At 41.9% G+C, this 28,000-nt stretch overlaps 1 protein-coding gene across 1 annotated transcript; it reads right to left on the bottom strand.

Annotated features, from left to right (window-relative positions):
• Positions 1-2: 2 nt before the first annotated feature.
• LOC124605501 (transmembrane protein 170A) lies at positions 3-27,992 on the bottom strand. The gene is made up of 3 exons (XM_047137230.1): positions 27,455-27,992; positions 27,270-27,375; positions 3-2,224 (listed from the first exon to the last, which is right to left on the bottom strand). Exons 1-3 carry the CDS (start codon positions 27,537-27,539, stop codon positions 2,029-2,031), a joined length of 387 nt encoding a protein of 128 aa, XP_046993186.1. The 5' UTR covers positions 27,540-27,992; the 3' UTR covers positions 3-2,028.
• Between the last annotated feature and the right edge of the window lie 8 nt (positions 27,993-28,000).

The following is a 28,000-nucleotide window of genomic DNA, read 5'->3' as shown; positions in this document are numbered from 1 at the left end:
AATATTTTTATAAATTCTTGTAACAAAATTTTATTCTCAATATTTATCATATTGAAAACTAGTGTGCAAACAATTTTCTACATATTAAACTGCTGGACTCATTCTTAGTTATAAAAATTGGTAAACAATTTTTACTTGTTTTCTTTTTGTATGGTACCAAAGGATGCCATCCAAAAATTATGCTTAACATTTAGGACTTGTACAGCAGGAAGCTATTAATAATACTGGATCTATTATAAAATTTACAAACAGCAATACATTATTCAGTCTGCACAAAGTGAAGCCTGCAGTAAATCCTCACACACACACACACACACACACACACACACACACACACACACACACACTCTTCCTCAAAAAATTAAAATACTTTGAAAACCATGTGAACAACATGAGTCTTTAAGACTGAGATCAATCCTTCATCACCACATTTTGACTTATTAAACACACAACAATATTACAAACTTTTTTGAGTGAGATAATGTATATATACAACTGAATTCTTATAATGAATCAGCCGTAAAAATGGGTTTAAAAGGAATAGCTTTATATATAGAAAATTTACTGCCTATCACGTACAGACTAAAATGCAGTCTCTCTGAAAAAAGGTAAAAACTTAACCTAATATATGACAAACACAACAAACATGTTTCATCTGATCCATATATAAAATTAAACCACTTTATCTCGCAATGATGTGCTTACATAATCTGCAATATATACACAAATGTATTTACATATTCTCATTGACTACAAAGTAAAAAATTCATGATAATGTGATCCATTTATATGATCCACTGTCCTTAGTCATAAAAATATATTGTACAATATGTATCTGTACAGCTTACAATATATATTTACATTATTTTCATTATTATATACAAGAAATTCTGTGCAACCATTATGAATGCTGCAGTAAGTACATGACTCATTTGCGTTTCCAGAAAATCTTATTAAATTACAGGAAGTTGAAGATATATAATATTTTGTGCTTTAATATCCATTAGGTAATTAAATAATAGGACTATTAGGGATGAGAAGATAATCTCAAATTCAGTGAACTGGTTCCTGAGGAACTTTTGAAATATGGTTGCTGCAATGGCGGGATCAACTATAATGGCAACCACTCACAATGAGCCTACAGCTTACCATTTGGTTCCCACCAACAACAGAACTGTCAGCATAGCAAAACCTTTTTTTTAACATAGCAATGATGTTGCTTTTGTACTAATTAAATCAAAATACACTATATGTACAATAAAATTTATACAAATGCTTTTTTCATATAAAATAAGATTAATGTCTATGCTGACCAGATTGCAATAATACGGGCATTACTGGGACAACAACAGAAAAATAAGTACAATCTCTGTTATTCAAACCTCCTGCCAGAAAATAGTAGTAAAGAAAATTTTTCACACATATCACAGACACTGCATCTGTAAGACGTAGATAAATTATTAATGCTACACAACCAGCACAATAATCAATGCCAAATGGTATCTGTTTAGAACAGTATGTCACAATAATGATGTTAGGTCTTCAAACACGTGGATTAAAAGCTTATAACAGTAGGCAAATATTGTGGTAGCAACTTTTGAAGTAAGAGGAGGAATACAGTACTTCTCTGAAGTGTCAAATTTCACTGGGCTGAATTATCAAAAAGCACAGAGAGAACTAAAATTGTGTAATTATGTAGAATTCTTAGAATTAATTTACTTAACATTGGAGAACAAATCACTTTTACCGAGAATAATCACTAGAGCAATCATCAAGCACACAAATGTTTACAACACAGAATTAATTTTAGAAACATAACATTAACTATTGAATAAAAAACAGCAATTTCGTCATTGTTTACTGTCACTGATTACTAGTGCAGCAAGAGTCTGAGAGACAGAAACTTCTGAATTAACCATATTTTAAGGACACTGAGTATAAATCTCTGTTGCAGCTTAAAGCTTTGATATTTCAGTTGAAGATGGCTCGCTTTTCATGCTTAAGAACATAGAGATTAATGGTTGGCTGTTATAATGTTGCAAGTATCCGAGTGAGACCAATGCAGGCTGCCACAACAGTTTGTCCAACTCCCCAGAACAATGCATATAATGCCCGCATTGGCATATTAGAGGAGTCGTACACAAATGCCACAGCAGCACTACTTACCACACCTGAAGTCAAAGGTGCTAAGACACCCATGATTAGGATGAAGACTGGGAAAAACCTGAAAAATAATGTTGATTAGTATGCTACACACAATGCAATAAATTAAATTTCACACTTACAGTTAGGAGTCATATGTTGAATTACAATCAACATAAAACTTCTAAAAAACAAAATCAAAGCAAGCTCAAGGCTTCCCATTATGGAGAGAGATCAGTACTGAATCAATAACTGAGTACCTCGTTAAGTAAGTTTATAACACTATACTTCTAAAAATAGGCTGAATTTATGTAAGTAACATTTTCCTAGTCATACTGCTGGAAGATTTTCCTAGTCATACTGGATAAATGTTAGTAGAAACTAGACTACACTTTAAAAATGAAGATAACTGAAATTGAAGAGGCAGTTACAATTACAAGGCAGGAATGGAACTACTGGATAGCATTACGGACATATAATTTCAAACACAGTATTTTTACCCCATCTTAAGTCAAATAAATAATGGAATTCAACTAAAGCAAAATTATACTATGAAAAATGGAGATCACGGAGTTTCAAAGACAGCATGACACAACAACTGACTGAAAAAGGGGATGAATTACAATGGGAAGCTTTGAAGGAAGTACTGAAAGCAACAGAGGATGAACTAAAAGAAGTGCATAGGCTAACATATTATGTAAACTAAATAAAGAGTCAGAAGTGTTATCTCAATGAGGAAGCCAAAATATTAACCTCTGCAGGGGGGAACCTCTGTGGTATACACTCTAGGTAACAAAATTTATAAAGAAACAGTGACTGTTGTACAATAGGTGTAAAACAAAACACAAGACTTCAGGAGCACAATAGGTGTGAAACAAACAGGAGAGAGAGAGAGAGAGAGAGAGAGAGAGAGAGAGAGAGAGAGAGAGAGAGAGAGAATGATATGTGTTTGGTTGTCAAATATGGAATGCATGAACCAATGAATAAATACCATAGCAGAATATTATTAAAGACCTGTCTCAATTCCTGTCATACAAAAGGGCTATCAGTGACACCAAAGTTAGTGTCTAGATCCTCATGGATGACACAGAAACTAAAACTAAGGATCATTACGCAAAAGCATTTTCAAAGTTTTCTTTGGAAAGAAGGACCCAGAAGTACTGCCAAAGTTTGATTCTTGTATCTTGACAAAATGAGTGATATGGGTACTAGTATCACTGGCATTAAATAAATCCGGAGTAACTAACATTGAACAAGGTCAAAGTGCCCAATGGAACCCCCTATAAAATTCTATACAAAATTTGCAACTGAGTTTTCCCCACTCTTAACCATTACGAACATAAATCACTCAAACCCAAAAACATGACCAATGACTGGAAGAAAGTGTATGTCAAACCCATCTGCCAGACAAGTAGAAGTGATCCAGCTGTTGTAGAATCTAAGAACAAGTTGTAAATTCAAACGTAATGAGATATCTTAAACAGATGATTGCCTCCATGCCAACCAGCACAGATTCTGAAGGCAACTGTCACGCAGAACCTTATTCTTGTTCTCCTCACATGACATCCTGAAAGCTATGGGTCAAGGCAGTAACGTGGACGCTGTGTTTCTTGAATCTGAAAAAACATCAGAATCCTTACAGTACCAACCTTTACTAACAAAAATGCAATATGACCATACATGGCAGTGGTCAAAATTTGTAACTACGCTACAGATTTCTTGGAAGTAAGGAGGTAACATTTTATGCTGTATAGTGAATAATTTACAGACGTAAAAGTAACTTCATGTGTGGTCCATGGAAATGTGTTGGGACATCAGCTGTTAATGTTACATTTTAGTGAGAGGAAGACAACATTAACAGTATGTCAAACTTTTTGCAGATGATGCAGTAATTACAATGATATATTAATTGAAGAGTCTGCACTAATATCCATTCAGATGTTGATAAGATTCAATCAAAGTTGTGTGAAGACTGGCAGTTATCTTTAAATGGCCAGAAATGTAAAATGTGTTCTTTACAAAATGCAGAAAGTAATATTCTTTGACCACACCATCAAAGAGACACCAACTGAATAAATCCAACTTATAAAAACACCTAGGTGTAATAATCGGTCGGGGTATGAACTGGAATGATCACATAGACTCAACTGTGGGTAAGGTATCTGGCAGATATTGGTTCATGGAATCCATTTAGAAAGGGGATTGCACTTAGAATAAACCTGCAAAGGAGACTGCTTCTACAATATTGCTCAAGTGTAGGGGGACCCTTAACAAACAGAGACGACAAGATAATGAATATATACAAAGGAGGACAGCTTGAATGTAAGACATTTGTTTGAATCATGAGAGAGTATTATGAAAAAGCTGAAATGACTGAATTGGCAGATGCTGGGAGATAAATGTCAATTATCCCATAATAGCCTATTTACATATCTTCAAGTTCCAGTATTAAGAGAGAACAAAGAATGTATTACAATCCTCTACATGTTGCTCCCATAAGTACATTTTGGACATGGAATGGGAAGAAATCATTATATGTGGTGCAATAGGAAGTAGCCTCTAACATGCACTTTACAGTGGTTGGCAGAGTATGGAAGTGGATGTGGATATAAAAGCTATGCAAAAAGATAAAGCCAACCTCAAATACAGGGTGCGCCAAAAAAAAAAAAAATGTATACACACTTTGAACTGTCATAGACAATTTATTTCCTGTTCTACAAGGTTAAATATCTGTGAGAAAGTAATGTTATGTTTCGTGTGTACATTCCAAGGCTGGCGCAACAGCTAAGTGATGACGATCCAGAGCGAAGGTTAGAATTTTGTGAATGGGTTCAGGAGATGGTGAGACGTGAACCGGGATTTATGGGTAGCATAATTTGGTCAGATGAAGCCCAATTCAAACTCAATGGACCTCTCAATAGGCACAATTGTGGGTATTGGACTGAAGATAATCCTCACATTACAGTTGAAAAGGCTGTAAATTTGCCTGGTGTAAATGTGTGGTGTGGTTTGTCTGCAAGGGGCTCATTGGGCCTTTCCGCTTTGAAAGTACTGTTACTGGAATAACATACAGTACCTAACAATGCTTGCTGACTCCATATTCCCTGCCATTCATTCATGCATTATACGGTAATGATGAGTTTTATTTCCAGCAAGAGGCGCCCCACCGCACTATCATAGGGACGTATGAGGGCACATTTTGGAATGAGATACAGGCGGTGTGCGCAGAAATCTCATTGGACACTTTGGTACGATGTACGGAATCAGTGGTGACTCGTACTCAGAAATGTATTGATGCTGAAGGCCACCAGTTTGAAAATTAATCACATTTGCAAAGTACATTTGTTTTTCCAATTGGACTTTAAGCTTTCCATTTCCAGAAATTTAACACTGTAGAATGGGAAATAAATTTTCTATGACACTTCAAAGTGTGTATACATTTTTTTGACTCACCCTGTACTTTGATGGCCCAACATACATTCAAATTGACTGAAAAAAGGAAACTAACATAGCAACACAGCAAATGAAACAGAAAAACTGCATTATAGATGCATTAAAAACTGAGATTGACAGGAACTGCAAAGTAAGAACAGCTATATAAGCATCAGGACTAGAGGCAAGGTGTATGTCACTTACAGGGAAGTTATACAGACTTTCACAGAAAAGAAAAGAATCCGTATGACATCAAAAGCTCAGATGGCATGCATGTATGAAGCAAAGGTGAGAGGAATGAAAAGTGGAAGGAATGTATAGAAAGGCTATATAAAGCAAAGAAACTTTAAGATTATACACACATAAAAAAAAGTTTTGCGTCGCCTCGGTTTCCGAGAGTTCCAGAACCTGTACAGAAAATTGGAAGAGAGATCAACGTAAGCATCATCTCCACCCTTTTTATTGCTCATGAAAACCACACATCGCATGTTGTATTACCATACAGTGAGACCTTCAGAGGTGGTGGTCCTGATTGCTGTACACACCGGTACCTCTAATATCCAGTAGCACGTCCTTTTGCATTGATGCATGCCGGTATTCATTGTGGCATACTATCCACAAGTTCATCAAGGCATAGTTGGACCAGATTATCCCACTCCTCAACAGTGATTCGATGTAGATCCCTCAGAGTGGTTGGTAGGCCACGCCATCCATAAACACCCCTTTTCAATCTATCCCAGACATGTTCAATAGGGTTCATATCTGGAGAACATGCTGGCCACTAGTCAAGCGGTGTCATTATCCTGAAGGAAGTCATTCACAAGACGTGCACTATTGGGGTGCGAACTGTCTTCCATGAAGACGAATGCCTCGCAAATATGCTGCCGATATGGTTACACTGTCGGTCGGAGGATTGCATTCACGTATTGTACAGCCGTTATGGCACCATCCATGACCACCAGTGGCATACGTTGGCCCCACATAATGCCACCCCAAAACAGCAGGGAACCTCTACCTTCCTGCTCATCAGTGAAGAGAATGCGATGCCAAACCTGAGTGGTCCATTCTGTATGTTGTTGGGCCCATCTGTACCGTGCTGCATGATGTCGTGGTTGCAAAGATGGACCTCGGCATGGATGTCGGGAGTGAAGCTGCGCATCATGCAACCTATTGCGCACAGTTTGAGTCATAACATGATGTTCTGTGGCTGCACAAAAAGCATTATTCAACATGGTGGCACTGCTTTCAGGGTTCCTCCAAGCCATAATCCATAGGCAGAGATCATCCACTGCACTAGTAGCCCTTGGGCGGCCTGAGCAATGCATGTCATTGACAGCTCCTGTCTCTCTATCTCCTCCATGTCCAAATAGCATCGCTTTGGTTCACTTCAAGTCGCCTGGACACTTCCCATGTTGAGCACCCTTCCTGGCACAAAGTAATAATGTGGACGTGATCGAACTGCGGTATTGACTATCTAGGCATGGTTGAACTACAGACAACATGAGCCTTGCACCTCCTTCCTGGTGGAGTGATTGGAACTGATCGGCTGTCGGACCCCCTCCATCTAATAGGCACTGCTCATGCATGGTTGTTTACATCTATGGGCGGGTTTAGTGACATCTTTGAACTGTCAAAGGGACTGTGTCTGTGATACAATATCCACAGTCAACATCTATCTTCAGGAGTTCTGGGAACTGAGGTGATGCAAAACTCATTTTGATGTGTGTAAAAAAAGTGAAGAGGAAGTGAATAAAAATGAGGCAGCGGTTAAAACATTGCACAAGAAACTTGACAGAGCACTGAATAACATAAGCGGAAACAAAGCATCAAGAATTGGTAACATTCCCTCAGAATTATTAAAGATCGTTGGTAAACTAACCATGACCAAATTGTTCCATCTGGTCTGGGGGTTAAAAAGTGTAAAGGGAGAACAAGCCTTGAATACAGTTAGCAAGCTGAAATGAATGGAAGCTGCAATATAAACAAATTAAACAGCTCACACAGGATATGGTAATGTGGAAAGCTGAATCAAACCAGTCTTCAGATTTGTGACTGCAACACCAGCGAGCCTTGTGTGAAGTTGGTAATCTTTATGGGGAGGCAATGATGCGCATGGCCAGGAAGTAATTAGGTAATAGGCGTACCAGTAACACAATTATTATAACTGTTGTTATCTGGAACTCTTACAATAGAATGTGATTTAAAATATGTGTTATATATTAGAATGATCTCTCACTGTCCACAAAGAAAACATTAAAACAGTAAGTGGTTTATTTTGTACTGAAATTGAAGTACATAATTCCTGTGGGTTAGTATGGGTAGAGTTCATTCTTGACAGTTGGAATAAAGTAATAGCTGGATTGTTTTACTGACCTCCAAACTCAGATAATATGACTGCTGCATGACTCAAAGAAAACTTGAGTCTAATTTCAAACATGTACCCGATTCATATAACTGGTGGTGACTTCAATTTACCCTTGATATGTTGGCAAAAAAAACATGTTTAAATCTGGAGGTATGCATAAAACATCATCCGAAATTGTGCTAAACACATTCTCTGAAAATTATTTTGAACAATTAGTTCATGAGCCGATTCGAATAGTAAATGGTTTTGAAAACACACTAAACCTCTTAGCAATGAATAATCCTGAGGAAATAACGAGCATAAAAATGGATACAGGGACTAGTGAACACACAGTTGTAATAGCAAGACTGAAATACTGTAAGTCCCAAATCCCACAAAATATAAATTTATTCCAAAAGGCAGATAATAATTCTGCGCTGGTGCCTTCCTTATACACAATTTCCACTCCTCCCACATTACAATGTAAGTGTAGAACACATGTGGTTTGAATTCAAAGAAATACTATTGACAGCACTTGAGAAATTTATGTCAAATAAATTAACAAACAATGGAGCTGATCCTCCACGATACACAACACGCCTGAAATAAAAAGGGGCACGCCAAATTTAAACGATCGCAAAATCCCCAAAGATTGGTAGATTTTTACAGAAGGTCAAAATTTTGTGCAGTCTCCAATGTGAGGTGCTTATAATAATTTCTATAACAAAACCCTGTCTCAAAACTTGGTAGAAATTGGTTTGTAAATAAAGTATGGTAGTTACAACACACAATCAATGCCTTCTCTGCATGATAGCAATGGAAATACTATAAATAACAGCGCAGCTTAAGCAGAGTTACTACACACAGCCTTCTGAAATTCCAAATAAGTGAAGGTCTAAGTCATTTTCATAAAGATTACAAAAAAATTCAAAGCCTCTGATGAGATTCAAACCCTTAACCTCCTGATCAGGAGGCCCTTGCTGTGACCATTACACTACGCAAACAATCCATATTTTTCTTTAACACACAAATTCACCAAACAGCCATGCAAACTGAGAAGTTAATTTATTTTGTTTTCGTTACCATTTTCAACAACTCAATATGCCATCTTCAGGCCCCATATGCACCTCTCAAAGATTACTGATATTGTCATATTGGGTGCATCTGCTTCTGGATGTTGTGGATTGTCGAGTGCTTCCTTCGGAGACTTGACTGCAACTGCAATCTCTATTTTTTTTTAAGCTGCGGAGCATCATACGAAACTCCAATTTCTTTTCCCCAATGGCTATTTGCAAATGACGGCCCCCCAGGCTGAATGGCTGCAGGGTGTGATACCAGGAGCATTAACGTCACTGTATGGACATTTTCAAACTATCAATCCTACTGTCTACTGCTGGGGACATCTCATTGTCAGTGTAAATATATGCTTGATCCAAATGAAAACCACACATGTATATGTGTGTGTGTGTGTGTGTGTGTGTGTGTGTGTGTGTGTGTGTGTGTGTGTGTGTGAAAGAAAGAGAGGATCAAAATGGTCAAATGTTTTGTGAAATGATTTTTCTAAAAGTAAGAAATAAAATAGAGTAAAGAAACATTTGATGCACCTCATTTGCTGTGCATGATTTTGGGCATCATTCAAAAGCATCTGACATCTTCCCTAATCTATTTTATTTCTTTTTAGACAAATCATTTCACACAACGTATGACCAACTTTTTTATTTTCAAGTTTTGCTCAAAAAGATTGTTCTTATTGAAATTTCATTTGTTTTCCTAGTGTCTTCTGTCTTCAAAATGTGCTGGACTTAGTACTCCACAATTAAATATCACACCAATATAAATTTTTATGTGCAAATTAGCTAGGCCTTTAAGAGATGAACTTTGATACTTCATTTCAGCTGTTTCATGAAATATTTCAATTTTCCCCTCTAATCACTAATTAAGTTTTTCTTAATTACCCCGATTTTTTAAAGCTATTAATCCACCCACCCCCCTCCTCACCAGCCTCTCCATTCCAAAACTAGACCTCACACCCATCAATTTGATACTCCATTTGTCAATTTACCACTCTGTACAACTTCTTACAGTACAAAAATTAGGACAAGACAGCTATTGTGGAATTTATTAAGCAAAACGGCACCAGTAGTCTGTCACTTGGTAAGCAAATTCCTATCAGCCTGTCACTTGTTTACTAGGTGGCAGAATCGTGCAGGTGCTTGAACACCAAACAAGAACATTGTACAAGCTGCTGCCCCCTACTAGACACTTGCACCGGCGATGAACAATGTTTTGTTATCTGGTTCCTGCATTGTGAAGTCATAAAATCCATTTAAATTCAATGTAGAATGTTATTCCAGTATGGTGATGCATGTTTGATTCAGCAATGGTATGAATAAAGTCACAAGTCTGAAACACTAAAATATCCATGGCTGACGTCCTCACCTGGATCAGGCATCACATCATAACTCCAGGAAACACCACAGCTGTTGACGACATCACAAAGGAAAAACTGCCTATTGCCACTGGATGTACCCTCTACCGGGCATCTCATATTGGTTTGCAGAGCATATATGTAGATGCAAGTAATGACACTGAATGAACTGTAAACGTAAGTCATGGATGAGCACACCACATTATCCCGAAAGTTCTCCAATTTCACAGTCTACTTGATGATATCTGAAGTTTGTCTTTCCCATTTGTTATATGCACTAGATCTTTACGAGAATTATTTACATATGTTTCCACAACTAAAAGAAACATTGGGCTATCAGCAGTTCTGTTCAATGTAGTTGTGCACCATACAGTGCACAAATAGTTGCAGTGTCTCCTAAATGAATTCTACTCCAAGGGAATTCAAAAACTTTGTAGGTTATGAATAACAGTGATGGTAGTTTTGTGATGCACACACAACAAATAATTCTTAAAAAGATTTTCACTGGATTCACCTTGTGAGTTGTAAAATTGGGACATCAATATTTAAAATGAAAAATTACAAAAACAAAAATCAGAACAACAGATCAGGATAAAAATGTAATTTGGAATACAATAAAAGAATGTTGGCTTTCTAAGCAAATTTCACTGACAATTATTTCTGGCTACTTATCCAAGTAATGGTTTCGTCTTGCTGCAGAAATTCAACAAGTATCTTAATTGTCATTCTATGGCAAAGTGCAGGAGCCACTTAGAAAGCCACTTTTATTGACATGTCCTCAACCCTCCTGTCCCAAGGGAGAATCTTGCTGACATTCCCATATCTTTACAAGTGAGCCAATACACACACATAAACAGCAAAAAGACATAGCAATTAACAAAATGCAGTACCGAAAACATCACTTCACCTATATAGCTCGACAGGAAAGCCCAAAAACAGATATCAATACAGATAGTAAACTATCATAGCAATTAAACAAAAATGAAAAGTCAACTTATTAGGTGAGATTAAAAAAAGCCATCCCTCTTCAAAATCAATTTAAAACAACAAAAACCTTCTAAAATCACAAATGAGAAGCAAAAGCCAATGTCATGAACAAAACAAACCCAGTGTAAACCTTACCTTTCCCACATACTACATGACAAAATGAAAACCAATCAATCATGGTATGTTCACTGACATCTGTTTCATGCACAGCATATCTGACAGAACATACATAAAAAATAATATGTTAATATAACTGCAACTGACAAACTAAGCTGAATCATTCAAACAAAACCACTTCGCTGACTGACTACCACAAATAACCACGTGGACATCTCCACATATATCCGTCAGAAGAACGACTGGTAGATAATTTAGTCAACTTCTTGTTCTGAACACATATGACATTTGCAGTAATCACTGATCACGTTTAACTTCTGGAGAAAAGTAACTATGGACTGTAAATCTTCCATTTTGTGTCACAACATACAGTTACTGAACTTAACTGACAGCTATTTCAAACTACGCAACACAAAAGCACAGAGAAAGCAAACCAGGCTAGAGCACAAACTAGAGGTAACATGTACTTACCTCACATGCCTTCACCAGCACAAATCACACCGTTCTCCACAAACCCTATACAGACTACAAACACAGCATAAACTAATGCGACTAGCAACCTTCAACAAATCAAACCAACAATCCGCAAACTTATGATGTCAAGGCTCAAAAGCCGACAGGTAGTATCAAAGGCTCAAACTGATCCCTGTAGACTAAAAAACTGCACAAAATATGTTCGCCTTTTGTCTAGACCTTTCCTCTATTCTGTTGGCTTACACTTCAAAGTGGGTAACCAGAAAAACTGTCACAATCAGTAATCTCTGCAAGAGAAATAGGCTACAAAACAGTCCAAGATGTGCCTGAGAATGCGGAACACAGATACAACTCTAGTGCCATTGTCAATGTAACACTGAAAAAAGGAAATGAGCAACAACATCTATGTCGAAACTTACGGGCAGATTGAAACTGCGCGCTGTGCTGGGACGTTAACACGGAACCTCGCCTTTCGTAGGCAATGTTCATACTGGTTCAGTTTATCCAGGCGCAACTCTCAACCTCTCCTCACAGCTTCACATCAGACAGCACCTTTCTTTGGTATAACCGAAGTTCATGGTACCAGGTCTTGGTCTGGACCTGTGACCTCATCAAAATGGCAGACATCCCTATTTCAAGCTTATACAATATGGCAGCCATGACATCATTCATTCATACATGAAAAGAGACAAATAATATGAACAACATTTAACTGCAGAACTAACATGAAACTAATGGGGCAACCATGGGGATGGGAGTTTTGGACGGGGAAAAACTAAATATGACAATCCTAATAATGAAGACATACAAAAACAAATATCAATGCAAAAATCAAGCAAAAAAGCTTAAACAAAGTGACATTTAAGAAAACTAGTATCTGGAGGAGGAGAGAATAAGAAGAAATACCGGAAATTTCATGTGATCTACACAGCTCAAATAAAGACCACAAATCCACAATGTGGGATCACACATAGATACCATCCCTCTGGTATTCTACAGTTGGTAATGGAATGGCAAGTTTCCGCCTGACACCGGTAGCAGTCCCGGAGGATCTGGTGGACCCAATGGTGCATGTCTGCTGAGCCACACCTCAGAGCTCTGTACTTCGAGCGCCCTCTGCTGCCACAATATGGGACGACCAGCGGTAGCCCCTCAACCCACTCCTGCTTGGAGCCACTTCGCTATGCAAACTCTACCTAAATGCATCTCAAGACTCAATCGTTCATGCTTTACTACAGTGAGCCTTATCCTAGATAACACTGTGACAGCTGAACTCTCTTTACTGCTGCCATATTTTTAAAGAGTCTTCATAAGCTTGGAGAAATACAAGTTATTAAATAAATCACCTGTTGGTTGTGTTCTTTTGATCGCTAGCCATTTCTGCTTTGCCCAGCCTTACAACAACAACAGTTGGTGCACCACTCTGTAGCCCACTTCCCATTGCCATTGAGTCCAAAGTTGTACGTAACACACAAAATGCGCACATACTGTAGCTCTGAAACCGGTACCAGGAATTTCACTTTATCTCTATAGCTCAATCAAAACCAACAATACCTCAAAACCAAACAGTACCAAACACATAACTTGACCTACATAACTGAACTGAAGTCCATTGTATCACAAAACCAAAACCCACGCACCTAACTAATATTGAAAAACTAGCTGCACCAATGTAGGTTAAATAAACTCCACGATACCTACAAATCTCTATCCAACATAATTACCAACTACTATGGGCACAACACAAAAATACATAAAAAATTGCATTAACACCTTTTCGATATACAAGAAACACCTGATTGAACATATAAACATACATACTTACCAACCGAAGTAACCCAGCATGCAAATTCGTCTATCTAGCAACAACAGAAATAATGTGTCATCAACATAATCTCCCGAATGGACAGCCCAGAATTCTCAAACCAGAAGTTCCTGTGGATTTAAAGCCATACACTGTTCTGCAGGCAACACCACTTACGCTGGCCCAAGATGCAGCAATCTCCTACCTTCTCCTCAAATGTTTTTTTTTTTTTTTTTTTTTTGGTAGGGTTTAAGGGCGCTCAACTGCTGAGGTCATTAGCGCCCAGTCACTGGTGTTAGAGCACAAGGAACCTGCTAAAACTCAAGGGGATGGGGGGACATCAAAAGGACCTGACAAAGATGCAGATGAAATAAGTAAAAAGGTTAAATGTCTTTGGTCAAGCCAGTTAAAGTTATAAAACGCAGAAGACGAGCAGCTGCTCGAGCGTCATCAGCTAAAACATCCGGTAAGGTAGATGGCAGGGACAGGACAACACGAAATTGACTAAAACGGGGACACGACAATAAAACATGGCGCACCGTTAATGCCTGACCACAAGGGCACTGCGGGGCTGGGTCACCAGAGAGCAGGTAGCGGTGGCTAAACCGGCAATGCCCAATCCGCAACCTGGTCAGAAGGACCTCCTCGCGCCGAGATGGTCGGGAGGAAGTTGTCCAAGCAGTTGGGAGCGGTTTTACTGCCTGGAGCTTGTTTCCTTGGAGGGATGACCAAGCATCCCACCACAAGGACACAACCTCTTACATACATCCCCACAAACGTCAGATGACGGGACACAATGGGAGGCTGGCCGCCGCAGCCTCATTCCCAGGCACTCCTACATGTCCGGGGACCCACAGAAAGCTGACAGAACCGCCATTATCAGCGAAAGAATGGAGGGACTGCTGTATTCGTTGAATCAAGGGATGGACCGGATAGGGAGCCCCAAGGCTCTAAAGAGCACTGAGTGAGTCAGTGCAGAGGACATACGATGAATGGCGGTGGCGGCGGGCATACTGAATGGCCTGATGGAGAGCAAAAAGCTCGGCCGTAAAGCTGGAACATTGGTCAAGGAGCCGGTATTTAAAGGTGGCGGTCCCGACGACAAAGGCACAGCCGACACGATCGTCAGTTTTGGAGCCATCGGTGTAAATAAAGGTGTGACCAGTAAGTCGAGCACGAAGTTCGACAAACCATGAGCAATACACTGCAGCCGGAGTACCCTCCTTCGGGAGTGAGCTGAGGTCGAGATAAATACGAACCGGAGCCTGGAGCCAAGGTGGTGTCGGGCTCTCACCCTCTCTGAAGGTGGTAGGGAGGGCAAAATCCAATTGTCGAAGCAGGCGACGGAAGCGGACTCCGGGGGGCAGCAGGGCAGACACATACAACCCGTACTGACGGTCGAGAGAATCGGCGAAGAAGGACTTGTAAGAGGGGTGTTCGGGCATAGACAACAGCCGGCAGGCATACCGACACAGCAGTATGTCGCGCCGGTAGGTCAATGGTAACTCGGCAGCTTCAGCGTAAAGACTCTCGACAGGACTAGTGTAGAAGGCTCCGGTCGCAAGACGTATCCCCCGATGGTGGATGGAGTTGAGCCGGCGTAAGAGGGATGGCCGAGCGGACGAGTAGACGAAGCTCCCATAATCCAGCTTCGATCGGACTATGGACCGATACAAGCGAAGCAGGACAGTGCGATCCGCTCCCCAAGATGAAACGCTAAGAACTCTGAGGACATTAAGGGAACGTGTACAACGGGCCGCCAAATAAGAGACATGTGGAGACCAACACAGTTTCCGGTCCAACGTGAGCCCTAGAAACTTAGTTGTGTCCACGAATGGGAGAACAACGGGACCGAGATGTAAGGATGGCGGAAGGAACGCTTTATATCGCCAAAAGTTGATACAAACCGTCTTCTCTTCAGAGAACCGGAAGCCATTTGCCACGCTCCATGAGTAGAGGCTGTCTAGACAACGCTGGAGGCAGCGCTCCAGGAGGCATGTTCTCTGGGCACTGCAGTAGATCGCGAAGTCATCGACAAAGAGAGAGCCTGAGACATTAGGTGGAATGCAATCCATAATTGGATTGATCGCGATGGCAAAAAGGGCTACGCTCAAGACGGAGCCCTGAGGCACTCCGTTCTCCTGGAGGAAGACTTCGGACAATACGGAACCCACACGTACCCTAAACTTTCGATCCGTTAAAAAGGAATCAATAAAAAGGGGGCAGACGACCGCGTAGGCCCCACTTGTGCATAGTGCGGAGGATACCTCCTCTCCAACAGGTATCATAAGCCTTCTCCAAGTCGAAGAACACGGCTACCGTTTGGCGCCTTCGCAAAAAGTTGTTCATGATGAATGTCGACAAGGTCACAAGGTGGTCAACAGCGGAGCGGCGGCGACGAAAGCCGCATTGGACATTAGCAAGTAGTCGTCGAGATTCAAGAATCCAAACTAACCGAGCATTAACCATGCGCTCCATCACCTTACAGGCACAGCTTGTAAGAGAAATGGGGCGGTAACTAGAAGGAAGGTGTCTATCCTTCCCGGGTTTGGGTATAGGAACAACAACGGCGTCACGCCAACGCATGGGGACCTGACCTTCGGTCCAGACGCGATTGTAGGTACGAAGAAGGAAGCTTTTGCCCGCCGGAGAAAGGTGTGCCAGCATCTGAATGTGAATGGCATCTGGCCCCGGAGCAGAGGACCGGGACAGTGCAAGCGCACGTTCGAGTTCCCGCATAGTAAAGGGGGCATTGTAAGTTTCCAGATTCAGCGAGTGGAAGGAAGGTCGCCGAGCCTCGTCTGCCTCTTTCCTGGGAAGGAAGGCAGGATGGTAATGGGCGGAGCTTGAAACCTCCGCGAAAAAGCGGCCAAAGGCGTTGGAGACAGCCACAGGATCAACAAGGACCTCATTACCTGAGGTCAGGCCAGGTACTGAGGAGTGGGCCTTAATGCCCGACAGCCGGCGCAGGCTACCCCAAACAACGGAAGAGGGAGTAAAACTGGTAAAGGAGCTCATGAAAGAGGCCCAGCAAGCTTTTTTGCTGTCTTTGATGACTCTACGGCATTGCGCTCGGAGTCGTTTGTATTCAATACAATTCGCCAACGTAGGATGGCGGCGAAAGGTGCGTAAAGCACGTCGTCGAGCACGGATAGCGTCTCTACAAGCCTCGTTCCACCAGGGGACGGAAACGCGACGTGAAGAAGAAGTAGTATGAGGTATGGAACGTTCGGCAGCATGGATAATAACAGCCGTGAGGTATTCGACCTGACTGTCACAACTGGGAAAATCGCGGTCCGGAAAGGTCGCCAGGGAGGAGTAAAGTCCCCAGTCAGCTTTCAGTATGTTCCAGCGCGAAGGACGTGGGGATGGGGTGTGGTGCAGGAGACGAACGACACAGGGGAAGTGGTCGCTCGAATAGGTGTCAGAAAGGACATACCACTCGAACCGACGGGCAAGAGTGGTAGAACAGATCGAGAGGTCCAAGTGGGAGTAGGTATGAGTAGGGTCCGAGAGGAAAGTCGGGGCGCCGGTATTGAGGCAGACAAGATTGAGATGGTTGAAGACATCCGCCAAGAGTGAGCCTCTTTGACAGGATGCAGGAGAGCCCCAAAGGGGATGATGGGCATTGAAGTCGCCAAACAATAAGAACGGCGGGGGAAGCTGATCGATCAGGTGCATCATGTCAGCCCGACTAACAGCAGATGACGGTGGAGCGTAGACGGTACAAACTGAAAAAGTAAAAGCAGAAAGAGTAATGCGGATAGCTATTGCTTGGAGTGGGGTGGTCAATGGGATGGGATGGTAATAGACATCGTCCCGAACGAGCAACATGACCCCACCATGAGCTGGGATACCGTCCACAGGGGCGAGGTCATACCGCTCCGAGTTATAGTGGGAAAAGGCAATACGGTCAGTCGGGCGCAACTTGGTTTCCTGGAGACCAAGGACGAGCGGACAGTGCAGGCGGAGAAGCAGTTGTAATTCCTCCCGATTAGATCGAATACCTCTTATGTTCCAATGAAACAACGCCATTGCTAGTCAAAAAGTTGGGGGAACGAGACGGGGAAGAGCTGGTCACCTCGATGGCCGCGGAGGGCCAGGTTGCGAGGCAACAACGCTACAACTGACGGCAGGCGGATCCGGTTCCATCGACTCGTCGCCAGCTGCGGCCACTGTCCCTGATTGTGTAGGAGGGGCCGCATCATTTGCCGACAAAAGGCCGGCGGAACGCCTGGCAGCAGAGCGTCCCGGCGAAACTGAGGACGGCCGGGAGCAGCGACTCACGGATGAAGCGTCAGATGAAACGCGCCGGGGTGGAGAGGGGGATAGAGACTTCTTCTTGGAGGCCTTCTTGGAAGGCCGAGGAGGCACAGGGATGGTGGGCTGGACCCGAAGAAGGTCCTCACGCGCGGGGTCTGTTTTGGAACGCCGGACCTCGGAAGCTGGGGTCCGGAACGTTTCCCCGATGGACGCCTGAGAAGAGGATCGCTTCTCAGGTGGCGTGGGGGAGGAGGAGGAGGAAGGGTAGCCCCTGGGGCAGGGGGGGTGGGGGCCGCGGGGGAGGAGGAGTTGGAAGGGAGGGATTTGGGAGGCGGAGGCAGAGCCCCCTGATGGGCAGAGGAGGCGGAGGGGGGACAGGATAGAGGTGAGGATACAGCGGAAGGAGTGGACACAACTGAGGCAAACGAAGTGGCCAGTGACACGGGATGAAGGCAGTCATACTTCTTCCTGGCCTCAGAATAAGAGAGCCGATCCAAAGTTTTGATTTCTTGTATCTTTTTCTCCTTCTGATAGGCGGGGCAGTCTGGGGACCTAGGCGAGTGGACGCCAGGACAATTAGGGCACCGAGGTGGTGGGGTGCAAGTATGTTCCTCACGAAGAGGACGTCCACAGTCGCCACAAAGGGGCTCAGCCTCACACCGGGACGACATGTGCCCAAAGCGCAAACACCTAAAACAGCGCATAGGAGGCGGGACGTAAGGTCGCACGTCGCACCGGTAGCACATCACCTTTACCTTCTCCGGGAGAACGTCCCCCTCGAAGGCGAGGATAAAGGCCCCGGTGTCGATGCGACGGTCTTTGGGGCCGCGCTGGACTCGCCGGACGAAATGCAAGCCGCGGCTCTCCAGGTTGGCCCTGAGCTCCTCATCAGATTGTAGCAGGAGGTCATGATGAAAAATAACCCCCTGCGTCCTATTTAGTGCCAGATGTGGGACAATGGAGACTGGGAGGTCCCCTAGGCGGTCGCACGCCTGGAGTGCCGCCGATTGTGTGGCAGAGGTGGTCTTGATAAGAACGGACCCTGATCGCATCTTGCTGAGAGCCTCGATTTCCCCGAAGACGTCCTCAATGTGCTGAACAAAGAACATTGGCTTGGAGGTGGCGAACGTCCCCCCATCTGTTCGAGAACAGACCAAATAGCGGGGGAAGTACTTCGCCCCAAGCCGGCGGGCCTGTCCCTCCTCCCATGGAGTGGCCAAGGGGGAAAAGGCAGGAGAACCAGAACTAGAAACGGTACCTTTTCTTTTGGAAGACTCGGCCGCAGAGCGACCTGATACGTGTGGCCGTTTCATGTGCGAAACGTCCGCCCCGATACCACCCACTCCGACCAGGGGCTCTCCCCACGGGCGCCACCCAGCCGCAGCAAGGGCAACCTGGCAGGATGACCATTGCCGGGAGTCCTGATGCCCCAAGGAGACGGGCATCTACTCCTTGGCCAACGTGGGGAGGGTGCAGCTCAGGTATCGGCAGTACGATCCCTGTGTTGTCAGGGGGCTACAACCTAGAGGGTACATGACGACCCCACCACAACGGGCTGGCTACCGTGCTGGATTTCTGGTGCCATGGAAAGTCCATCATGATCGCTGGTGCAGATGGAGATGCACTATGGGCGTAACTTGGACAACCCATCAGGCGTTTAGGCCCAATTTGAGGAATAATGGGTATGGTGACAACGCCGGTGCAATGCTGAGTGCCAAGGTCTTAGTGCACTTAGGACCAGTGGTACACCATGTAAGGTGTCCTTCCCCAAAAAGCTCGTACTTCTGTAGAATTTTGAAAAATGGAGGTCAAACCCCAAGGGGGACCATCACATTAAGGCCAAAACATTTGAGACTCCTTTTAGTCGTCTCTTACGACAGGCAGGAATACCGCGGGCCTATTCTTACCCCCGAACCCGCAGGGGGGCTCCTCAAATGTGACACTACATGTAATTGGCAATTAAACCAAGTAACCGTAGGAATTTAATCATGGTCAACACATCCCCTCATTGCAGCTTGCAGAAACCTACTTGAGAACATCACTGTCATATCCATAACTGATCACAGAATGAAGGCATTCATGACCGAATGACATAGCTGCTGGTAACCCTTCTGGCATGTGAGGTCGTGGTCCAAGAAACTTTCCATTTCTGACGTTTCATCCAGGATTGCACTGGACATCTTCAGAGGCACTCCTCCGCTGAGTCTTGCCGACTGACTGGTCAGACGTCTGAGAGCGACATATATACTGTAGGAAAGGGGGCATGGTTGAAGTAACACATGATAAGCAGAGATAATCCTTGTCAAAGATAAAAGTCAACTATCGACAGTCGTCTTGTCAAAGATAAAATTGTATAGCAATTCTGCAGAGTTACTGTCCATATGTCGCTAAGTTTCATTGCCTTCTCTGCATAGTCATGCATAACAATTTGACTTTGTAGATAAAATTTCTGCTTCAGAAAACTTCACTTTGTGGTTTCCTGACTGAAGAGAATGCTCTACTACAGCAGATCTCTCTATTTTTCCTAGTCGGCAAAGACTTTTGTGCTCTTTTAGCCGTGTATTTACGCTCCTCTTGGTAGTTCCAATATAAACTTTACCACACGTACACTGAATTTTGCATACACCACATGTCGACAGAGGAAGGTGTTTATCTTTCACAGATCAGAGTACTTGACTTATTTTCTTTGTTGGTCTAAAGACCAGTCTGATGTCAAGTTTCTGTAAAATCTTACCGATCTGATCCATTACTTTTTTAATAAAAGGGAGAGAAACTGTATTTTTCTGTTGTCATGGTTCATCCTTGTCCTTTGGTCTTCTGTTCCTTGGCCATAAAATTCTCTTTACCTCTTTCCCTGAGTAGCCATTTTTCTCAAAGGCTTCCTTCAAATGTTTTGTTTCAGCATCCAGGTGTTTTGATGTGCATATCTGTTCAGCTCTATCGAGGAGACTTTTAATCACACCTCTATTTTGTTGTGGATGGTGATTGGAGTTTTTATGCAAACATCTGTCAGTATGTGTTACTTTCCGAAAAAATTTATGTTCCAAACTTCAGATCGTCTCATAACTTTGGAACATAAAGTTTTTTGGAAAGTAACACATACCGACAGATATTTGCATAAAAACTCCAATCACCCTCCACAACAAAAGAGAGGTGTCATTAAAAGTTTTGTCAATAGAGCTGAACGGATATGCACATCGGAACACCTGGATGCTGAAATAAAACATTTGAAGCAAGCCTTTGAGAAAAATGGCTACTCAGGGAAAGAGGTAAAGAGTATTTTATGACAAAGGAACAGAAGACTAAAAACAAGGATAAACCACGATGATGGAAAAATACAGTTACTCTCCATTTTATTAAAAAAGTAATGGATCAGATTGGTAAGATTTTAGGAGAAACATGACATGAGACCGGTCTTTAGACCAACAAAGAAAATAAGTCAAGTACTTTGATCTGTGTAAGATAAATGCCCTCCTCTGTCGACATGTGGTGTATACGAAATTACGTGTGGTAAAGTATATCTTGGAACTACCAAGAGGAGCATAAATACACAGCTAAAAGTGCACAAAAGTCTTTGCCAACTAGGAAAAATAGAGAGATCAGCTGCAGCAGAGCATGCTCTTCAGTCAGGAAACCACAAAGTGAAGTTTTCTGAAACAGAAATTTTATCTACAAAGTCAAATTGTTATCCATGACTATGCAGAGAAGCCACTGACTTTTATAAGCATCAGGATAATTTTAACAGAAAAGAGGAGGCAATGAAACTTAGTGACATATGGACAGTAGCTTCGCAGAATCTCCAGACAATTTTATCTTTGACAAGATGACAAGCGATAGTTAAGTTTTATCTTTGACAAGGTGGAGGAATACCTCTGAAGATATCGAGCACAGTCCTGGAGGAAACATCATCAGGAACGGAAGAGTTTCTTGGACCATGACCTCACATCCTGAAAGGTTTACCAGCAGCTATATCCATAACTAACAAAAAATAGCACATAAAATGAAATCACCAACCGTAAACAATATTGTGCACTAATAATTCCAAGCCTGAAAATGAATCTATTACCCATCAAAATAACTCACTAACAAACCACCAGAAACTTTCCCAATATTATCCCCACAAGCCGCACTCAAGGAGTCCAAGGAATCACTAACATCAGTCACAAACACTTTAGAAACGTAACCATTCCACACTACATAGTACCACAGCATATTCAAACCTGCTCTCTGCACACACAATCCATTTCAAACACAACTCGCCTTCATGATGTCACGCAAAACAATACAGTTACATTACTGTGCAAAGCAGACAGGAGGTATCGCAAACTTCTATTGACCACCTCTCACCCACCTTCCAATCTGTTTCGCAAGGATTCCAAAAATGTTACAAAAACATCAATGGCATTGACCAACCCATCCTCAGCTGAAGAATGAACCCTCCACCACACATTGTACAGGGGCTTTCAGAGTATACATGTGGACATAGAGCATCAAACATTTATCTGTGGTAGAATTCATGACAATAAATTATTTTTATGGTAAAGACAGTTGCCAAAGTAGTAAACAAAGACAACAATTACTGCTACCTGCAGATATCTACTGACAGAAAATTGAGACATACAAGCAAGCAAAGAGCACTCTTTGCCACTGTAATATGGATCATCACCTCCATTGGCAATAGCTCAAGCGAACACACGGCCTATGAAAATCACAAACAAAGAACACTATTGTCTCAAACACTGAACATGGAAATTCACCAGCATACTGTATGGACAAATGAGCCTGGACAACTGTGATTTCTATTTGCTCTGGCATCATACCTCTCTTCGCACATGCTATACCAAGGTTTACTGGGTTACTGGAGAGTCACTTAAACAAGAACACAGTAAATGTGGGTCAGCATGCACACTCAACACCAGTTACTTTCAATGTTGTAGCACATTCTATGTTGATATTAAAAGTATCACTTCTGAATGTCCTGCAATACCAAATACTGTGAAGAAACAGTTCTCTGACTTTGTCATCTCACAGACCTGATGAAATGTTATAGGACTGCTATTTGCACCTGTTGACTATTGCTGGGTGCTATTGTTGGAACTGTCCTACATGGGATTCATGGAATATGATTGATGTACTGAGATGCAAATAAAAATAGTTGGTACTTGACATCAGACAGGTCCAAGAGTTTTTTCTTAACATTTTAGTGTTCTTCATCTCTACCAATGCTATGACTATATGAAACATGAGAAGTTATGCCTTGATTCTGATTATACAGTTAACTGTAGATCCCCTTATAACTGTTTGGGTATATTAGTTTTCAGGTCAGAATAAAGCAAGGCCATACCACCCCCAATACAACCAAGAGTAGCTATGTGTCAAACACACATTACACTACAGAAATAATTTAAGAGTAGAGGAGACCACTCACTGAACTGCATAAGTGTTGAGTCATGAACAGGCACACAAATGAAAATTTGCGTGTGTCACAGTGGCTCGATGCTTCTGATATCTACTGGATGGTCTCCTTTATTTCTAAATTATTTACATTCTGCCAGCACTTTATAGTATATTTGTACATTACACCTGTCACACGGGCTACAAGGAGACAGGTCTGCGATGAGGAAAAAAGTCAAAGATGTACATTTAATTTAAGTGCAACACTATGAAATGACACTACTGTATTACAGTGCCAATTTTAATTACACATTAACTAACAAAAGTAAATTTAAAGAGTTCTGAAAGAGACTCCTCTACGCGTGAAAGGAGTTTCCAAGTTGGAAGTTCTTTAATTCAGTCTTAAGCTTCACTACATTATCCATAAGAAAGTAGTGTTCTGATAAGTTGTTGAAAACGTTTACCTATATATTTGACTATTTTCTGGGGTCAACGGAAGCATCCGATTCCACCTGTCTGCTTTGAACCGTGACGTAAGGCTGTTGTATGTGACGTCATGACGGTGTGGAAATTAGTTTGTGAGAGTGGTGTGTTTGTAGGTGTCGTTTTGATGTGATCGGTGGTGCTCTCTGGTGGTGTGTTTATGTGTTTTTGGTTTAGTTTGCGTGTGTGGCGTGTTATAGGTGGCGTATTGTTGAGGTCAGTGGTTCTCTCTGGTGGTGTGTTTATGGGTAGCATGTTATGTGGAATACGGGGTTCATTTGTGTGGTATTATTGCACATGTGTGGTATCAGTAGTGACTGTGCTTTCAGCGGAATATTTTTCAGTGAGTTAACAATTTTGGTTTTGTTATGTCGACGTTATTGTAATTTTTTTTCTGTTTTTCATTTGTGAATTTTGGTAAATTGCCTTGTTTATGTCTTTGGTAGGTATGGATATGACTGACAAGGTCAACAGTTTTCGGTTGTCGGCGATGATTGGGGACAGTGCATTGTCTCTAATAAAATTTCTTCAACTATTCGGATTTTTGGATGAAGTGTTCAGTGTGTCGTGAAGAAATGAGGCTTACTCAAGTTCCGGTGTCTCTGACCAGGGACAGCTATATGTGGAGATGTAAGAATAACAGGTCAAGGGAAGTGTTCAATTCCAATTTTGATTTTCTACGGCTTTTTTTATGGTACTATTAACTGTGGTGGTGGTGAAAGTTTTGAGATTTATAGTGTGGTATCGGTAGTTGCTGTTGACCTACATAGGTCAAGGGAAGTGTTTGATTCCAATTTTGTTGGTTTGTGTTTTTTGAGGTAGTGATGATTGTGGATGTGGTTGTAGTTTTGGGTTTCATGATTTGGTACCGGTAGTTTCTGTTGACACATAAGTCAAGGGAAGTGTTCGATTCCAGAGGATATTGTTTTTGGTTGATTTTGGGAAGGTTGTGATCGTTTTATTTTATCGTTTGGTTTAGTGGCATGTGTTAATTTTTAGTTTGTCGCCACCCAAAAACCCCAAATTTCCCTTGCTTGTCCCATTAGTTTCATTATATGAGGGTGGGTCAAATGAAAATCTTAAATTTGTAATAACAAATTGAAATTTCGCGCCGTTATCCTATAAGTCGGTAAGCGTGCTACAAACAGCATGCAGAATGGCCTGTGGGTGGCAGCATAGTGCAGATGTACACATACCGTCACATGGCGTTCTGTTATTCGGTTTTTGCGTAGTGAAGGTGTGAAACCTATTGAAATTCATCAACAAATGAAGGTTCAGTACGGTGATGCATGTTTGTCACAGCAGCAAGTCTACGAATGGAGCAGGAAGTTCGCAAATGGTGTGACTTCAGTGGAAGATGCTCCTCGTTCAGGTCAGGCACAACAAGTTGTGACTCCACAGAACATTGCAGCAGTTGAAGCCATAGTGAAGGAAAACTGCCAAGCGACACTGAATGACATTACAGCATGTTTACAGATTAGTCATGGGTCAGCACACCACATTGTGCATGATGTGCTCCAGTTTCACAAAGTGTCTGCAAGATGGGTGCCATGGCAGCTGAGTCCTGAAACGAGAGAACGACGTGTTGATGCTTGTGAAGAACTACTACGGCACTTTGAATGAGAAGCTGATGGCTTTCTTGCACGAATTGTTACTGGGGATGAAACCTGGGTTCACTTCCACCAACCGGAAATGAAGAGAGCGAGCAATGAATGGGGTCATTCCTCATCACCAAAGCCAAAGAAGTTTTGAACAGAACCATCGGCAGAGTAGGCTATGCTGACACTCTTTTGGAACGAAAAAGGCGTCATTTTGGAACAATAAATGCCTAGAGGGACCTCTGTCACCAGTGTATCATACAAAGATCTCCTAAAAAATCATCTGTGGCCTGCAATCAAATCAAAGCGACATGGATTGCTATCAGCAGGTGTCTTTTGCAACATGACAATGCAAGGCCTCACACTGCCCGTACAACAGTTGCAACAATCACAGACATGCATTTTGAGTGTCTTCCTCATCCACCATACTCACCAGACCTTGCCCCAAGTGATTTCTATATGTTTGGACCACTCAAAGCAGCAATGGGAGGAAAGAAGTTCAGTTCTGATGAAGAAGTACGCCATGCGGTGCACGAGTGGTTGCGCGGACTACCAAAAGAATTTTTTTCTAAAGGAATTTATCCACTTTGTAAGTGCTGGAGGACTTGCATTGAGTGTGGGGGAGATTATGTTGAAAAGTGATACAGCTTTGTACCACTTCTGCACAATAAATAATATTTTAAAAAATATTTAAGGTTTTCGTTTGACTCGCCCTCGTATTTTTGGAGAAATACGTGTTTGTTGGTTTTTTGATTTATTTTTGTGTTTGTTATGTTTACGTAATGATGTCATAGACGTGATATGGGAGTAGTTGTGAATGATCGTTCCCACCATATTGGTGACGTCCTTGGTCAAAGCAGACTGTTCACACAAACTAAGTTGACACCCTGCACAGTGGCTAATGGGAACAATGGTAAATGCATTTCTCATTTACTGTCACTCCTGTCAGTCACTGTACCAAGCGTCAACTTAGTTTGCATGAACAGTAGTAATTATGTTTTGTTTCGGACCAAGCATCAGTACAAAAGCATAGAAAAGACTACGAAGTAACTGATCTTTACAAGTTTCATCTAAGAGCCTTACCATCATGCTCAACTGCAGTAAAGTGACTTACAAAATATGTCCAGTTCTAAAAAGTAGCATTTGAAGATATTAATTATTTTCATTGCTTCACATAATAACAAACTTTCTCTGAAGAGTTGGTAAAAACTCACGTGAAGAGCGTAGAATTCCTTCACACATATTGAAAGAAAAGGTCCAACAATAGATGAAAATATTCACTACTAATTGTAATGTAACTATATAGTACCACAGCGGTGTAATATTGGCCCTTGCCAACTACCAACAAGTTTTATCAAATAAGAACTAGGGAGTCTAGAACACAGGATAAGTTCATCAAAACATTAAGTCACACACTTCCAAACCTAACACATGGCCAATGATTGCTTTGCTTTACATTAAAAGTGGCTGAATACTTCGACAATTTCTTATTGCAAAATTGAATCTCCTGCCTCCTCCGTGTAATATCTTCCTTGTATCTCTTATATTAACATCACTTCACCCAACATTATTCCTCCAAATAAAAATACATTCGTCATTAGTTCCCGCTAATTACTTAAAAATGTTCCACTTCCAGGGAATGACATATTATTTCATCATAGTGTTATGTTATTTTGTGAGGGTATGTGCATAAAATACATCACGGCATGTATTCCGCAAGTAACAATACACAACAGTTATATAAGTCAACACAACACCAACAGCATTGACTTCTAGGGTTTTGTAAAACGATAGCAAACTTACTTGCCATAAATGTGTTTCCTGAGTGTTGCAAATGCTATAGCTGCAGCAACTGCATGGACGAAGACTGAAGAGAGAAGTGCCCAGAGGAACACATGGTACCACATTTCTGGAAACAAGCATAACGATTACCTATGTCTTCTTACCAGTGGCTTCAGCAAATGAGTAGAGGTATATTTGGCTCTTACCAGCAAAAGTGTTCAGTGGATCATTTTGGGCGAGACTTATAGTAGCACCACTATCAACCTCTGGAATTTGTGACTCCGTTGACATTATGAAGTGATGAATTGCTTATCCAAACAATTCTCTCTCTCTTAAACTTCAAGTGTCGTATAAAGTTATTTCTAGTTGTTCCATTATAATAAAGGTCGAATAGAGTTTGGAAAAGCCTGAAATCTGTTGCTCCTGAACATTAATTTTCGACCTTGACCACCTCGCCCCCTCGCTACCAGCGCATGAAAATGAGCACAGTATTCTTCCAGAATTATTTACTTTCTGCTATTCAAATTGTTTTGTTGTTAAAAGTCCGGCAAGTTTAACTATCAAAGGAAAACATGACATCGGGTCTCTGCCGTAGAACCCTCGGTAAATGATAATGCCAGTACCTTTTGAAACGGGAGATCATGATGACTCTTGTCCCCTATTTACATACGGAGAAAACACTACCGAACACAATTTCATGTCATTCACATACCTTACTCCTCGCCACCATAACGTGTTTGAACTCTCTGGTC

The sequence above is a fragment of the Schistocerca americana genome, chromosome 3 (genome assembly GCF_021461395.2).
Source record: "Schistocerca americana isolate TAMUIC-IGC-003095 chromosome 3, iqSchAmer2.1, whole genome shotgun sequence".
Classification (NCBI taxonomy): domain Eukaryota; kingdom Metazoa; phylum Arthropoda; class Insecta; order Orthoptera; family Acrididae; genus Schistocerca; species Schistocerca americana.
Note: the sequence above shows the minus strand (reverse complement) of the source record. Positions and strands in the feature narration are given on the sequence as shown.

Coding starts and splice junctions, on each gene's coding strand:
- LOC124605501 (XM_047137230.1), bottom strand. CDS start 27,539: ATGTCAACGGAGTCACAAATTCCAGAGGTTGATAGTGGTGCTACTATA. Junction 27,376..27,454: donor TCCACTGAACACTTTTGCTG/GTAAGAGCCAAA, acceptor GCTTGTTTCCAG/AAATGTGGTACCATGTGTTC. Junction 2,225..27,269: donor AGGAAACACATTTATGGCAA/GTAAGTTTGCTA, acceptor ATTATTTTTCAG/GTTTTTCCCAGTCTTCATCC.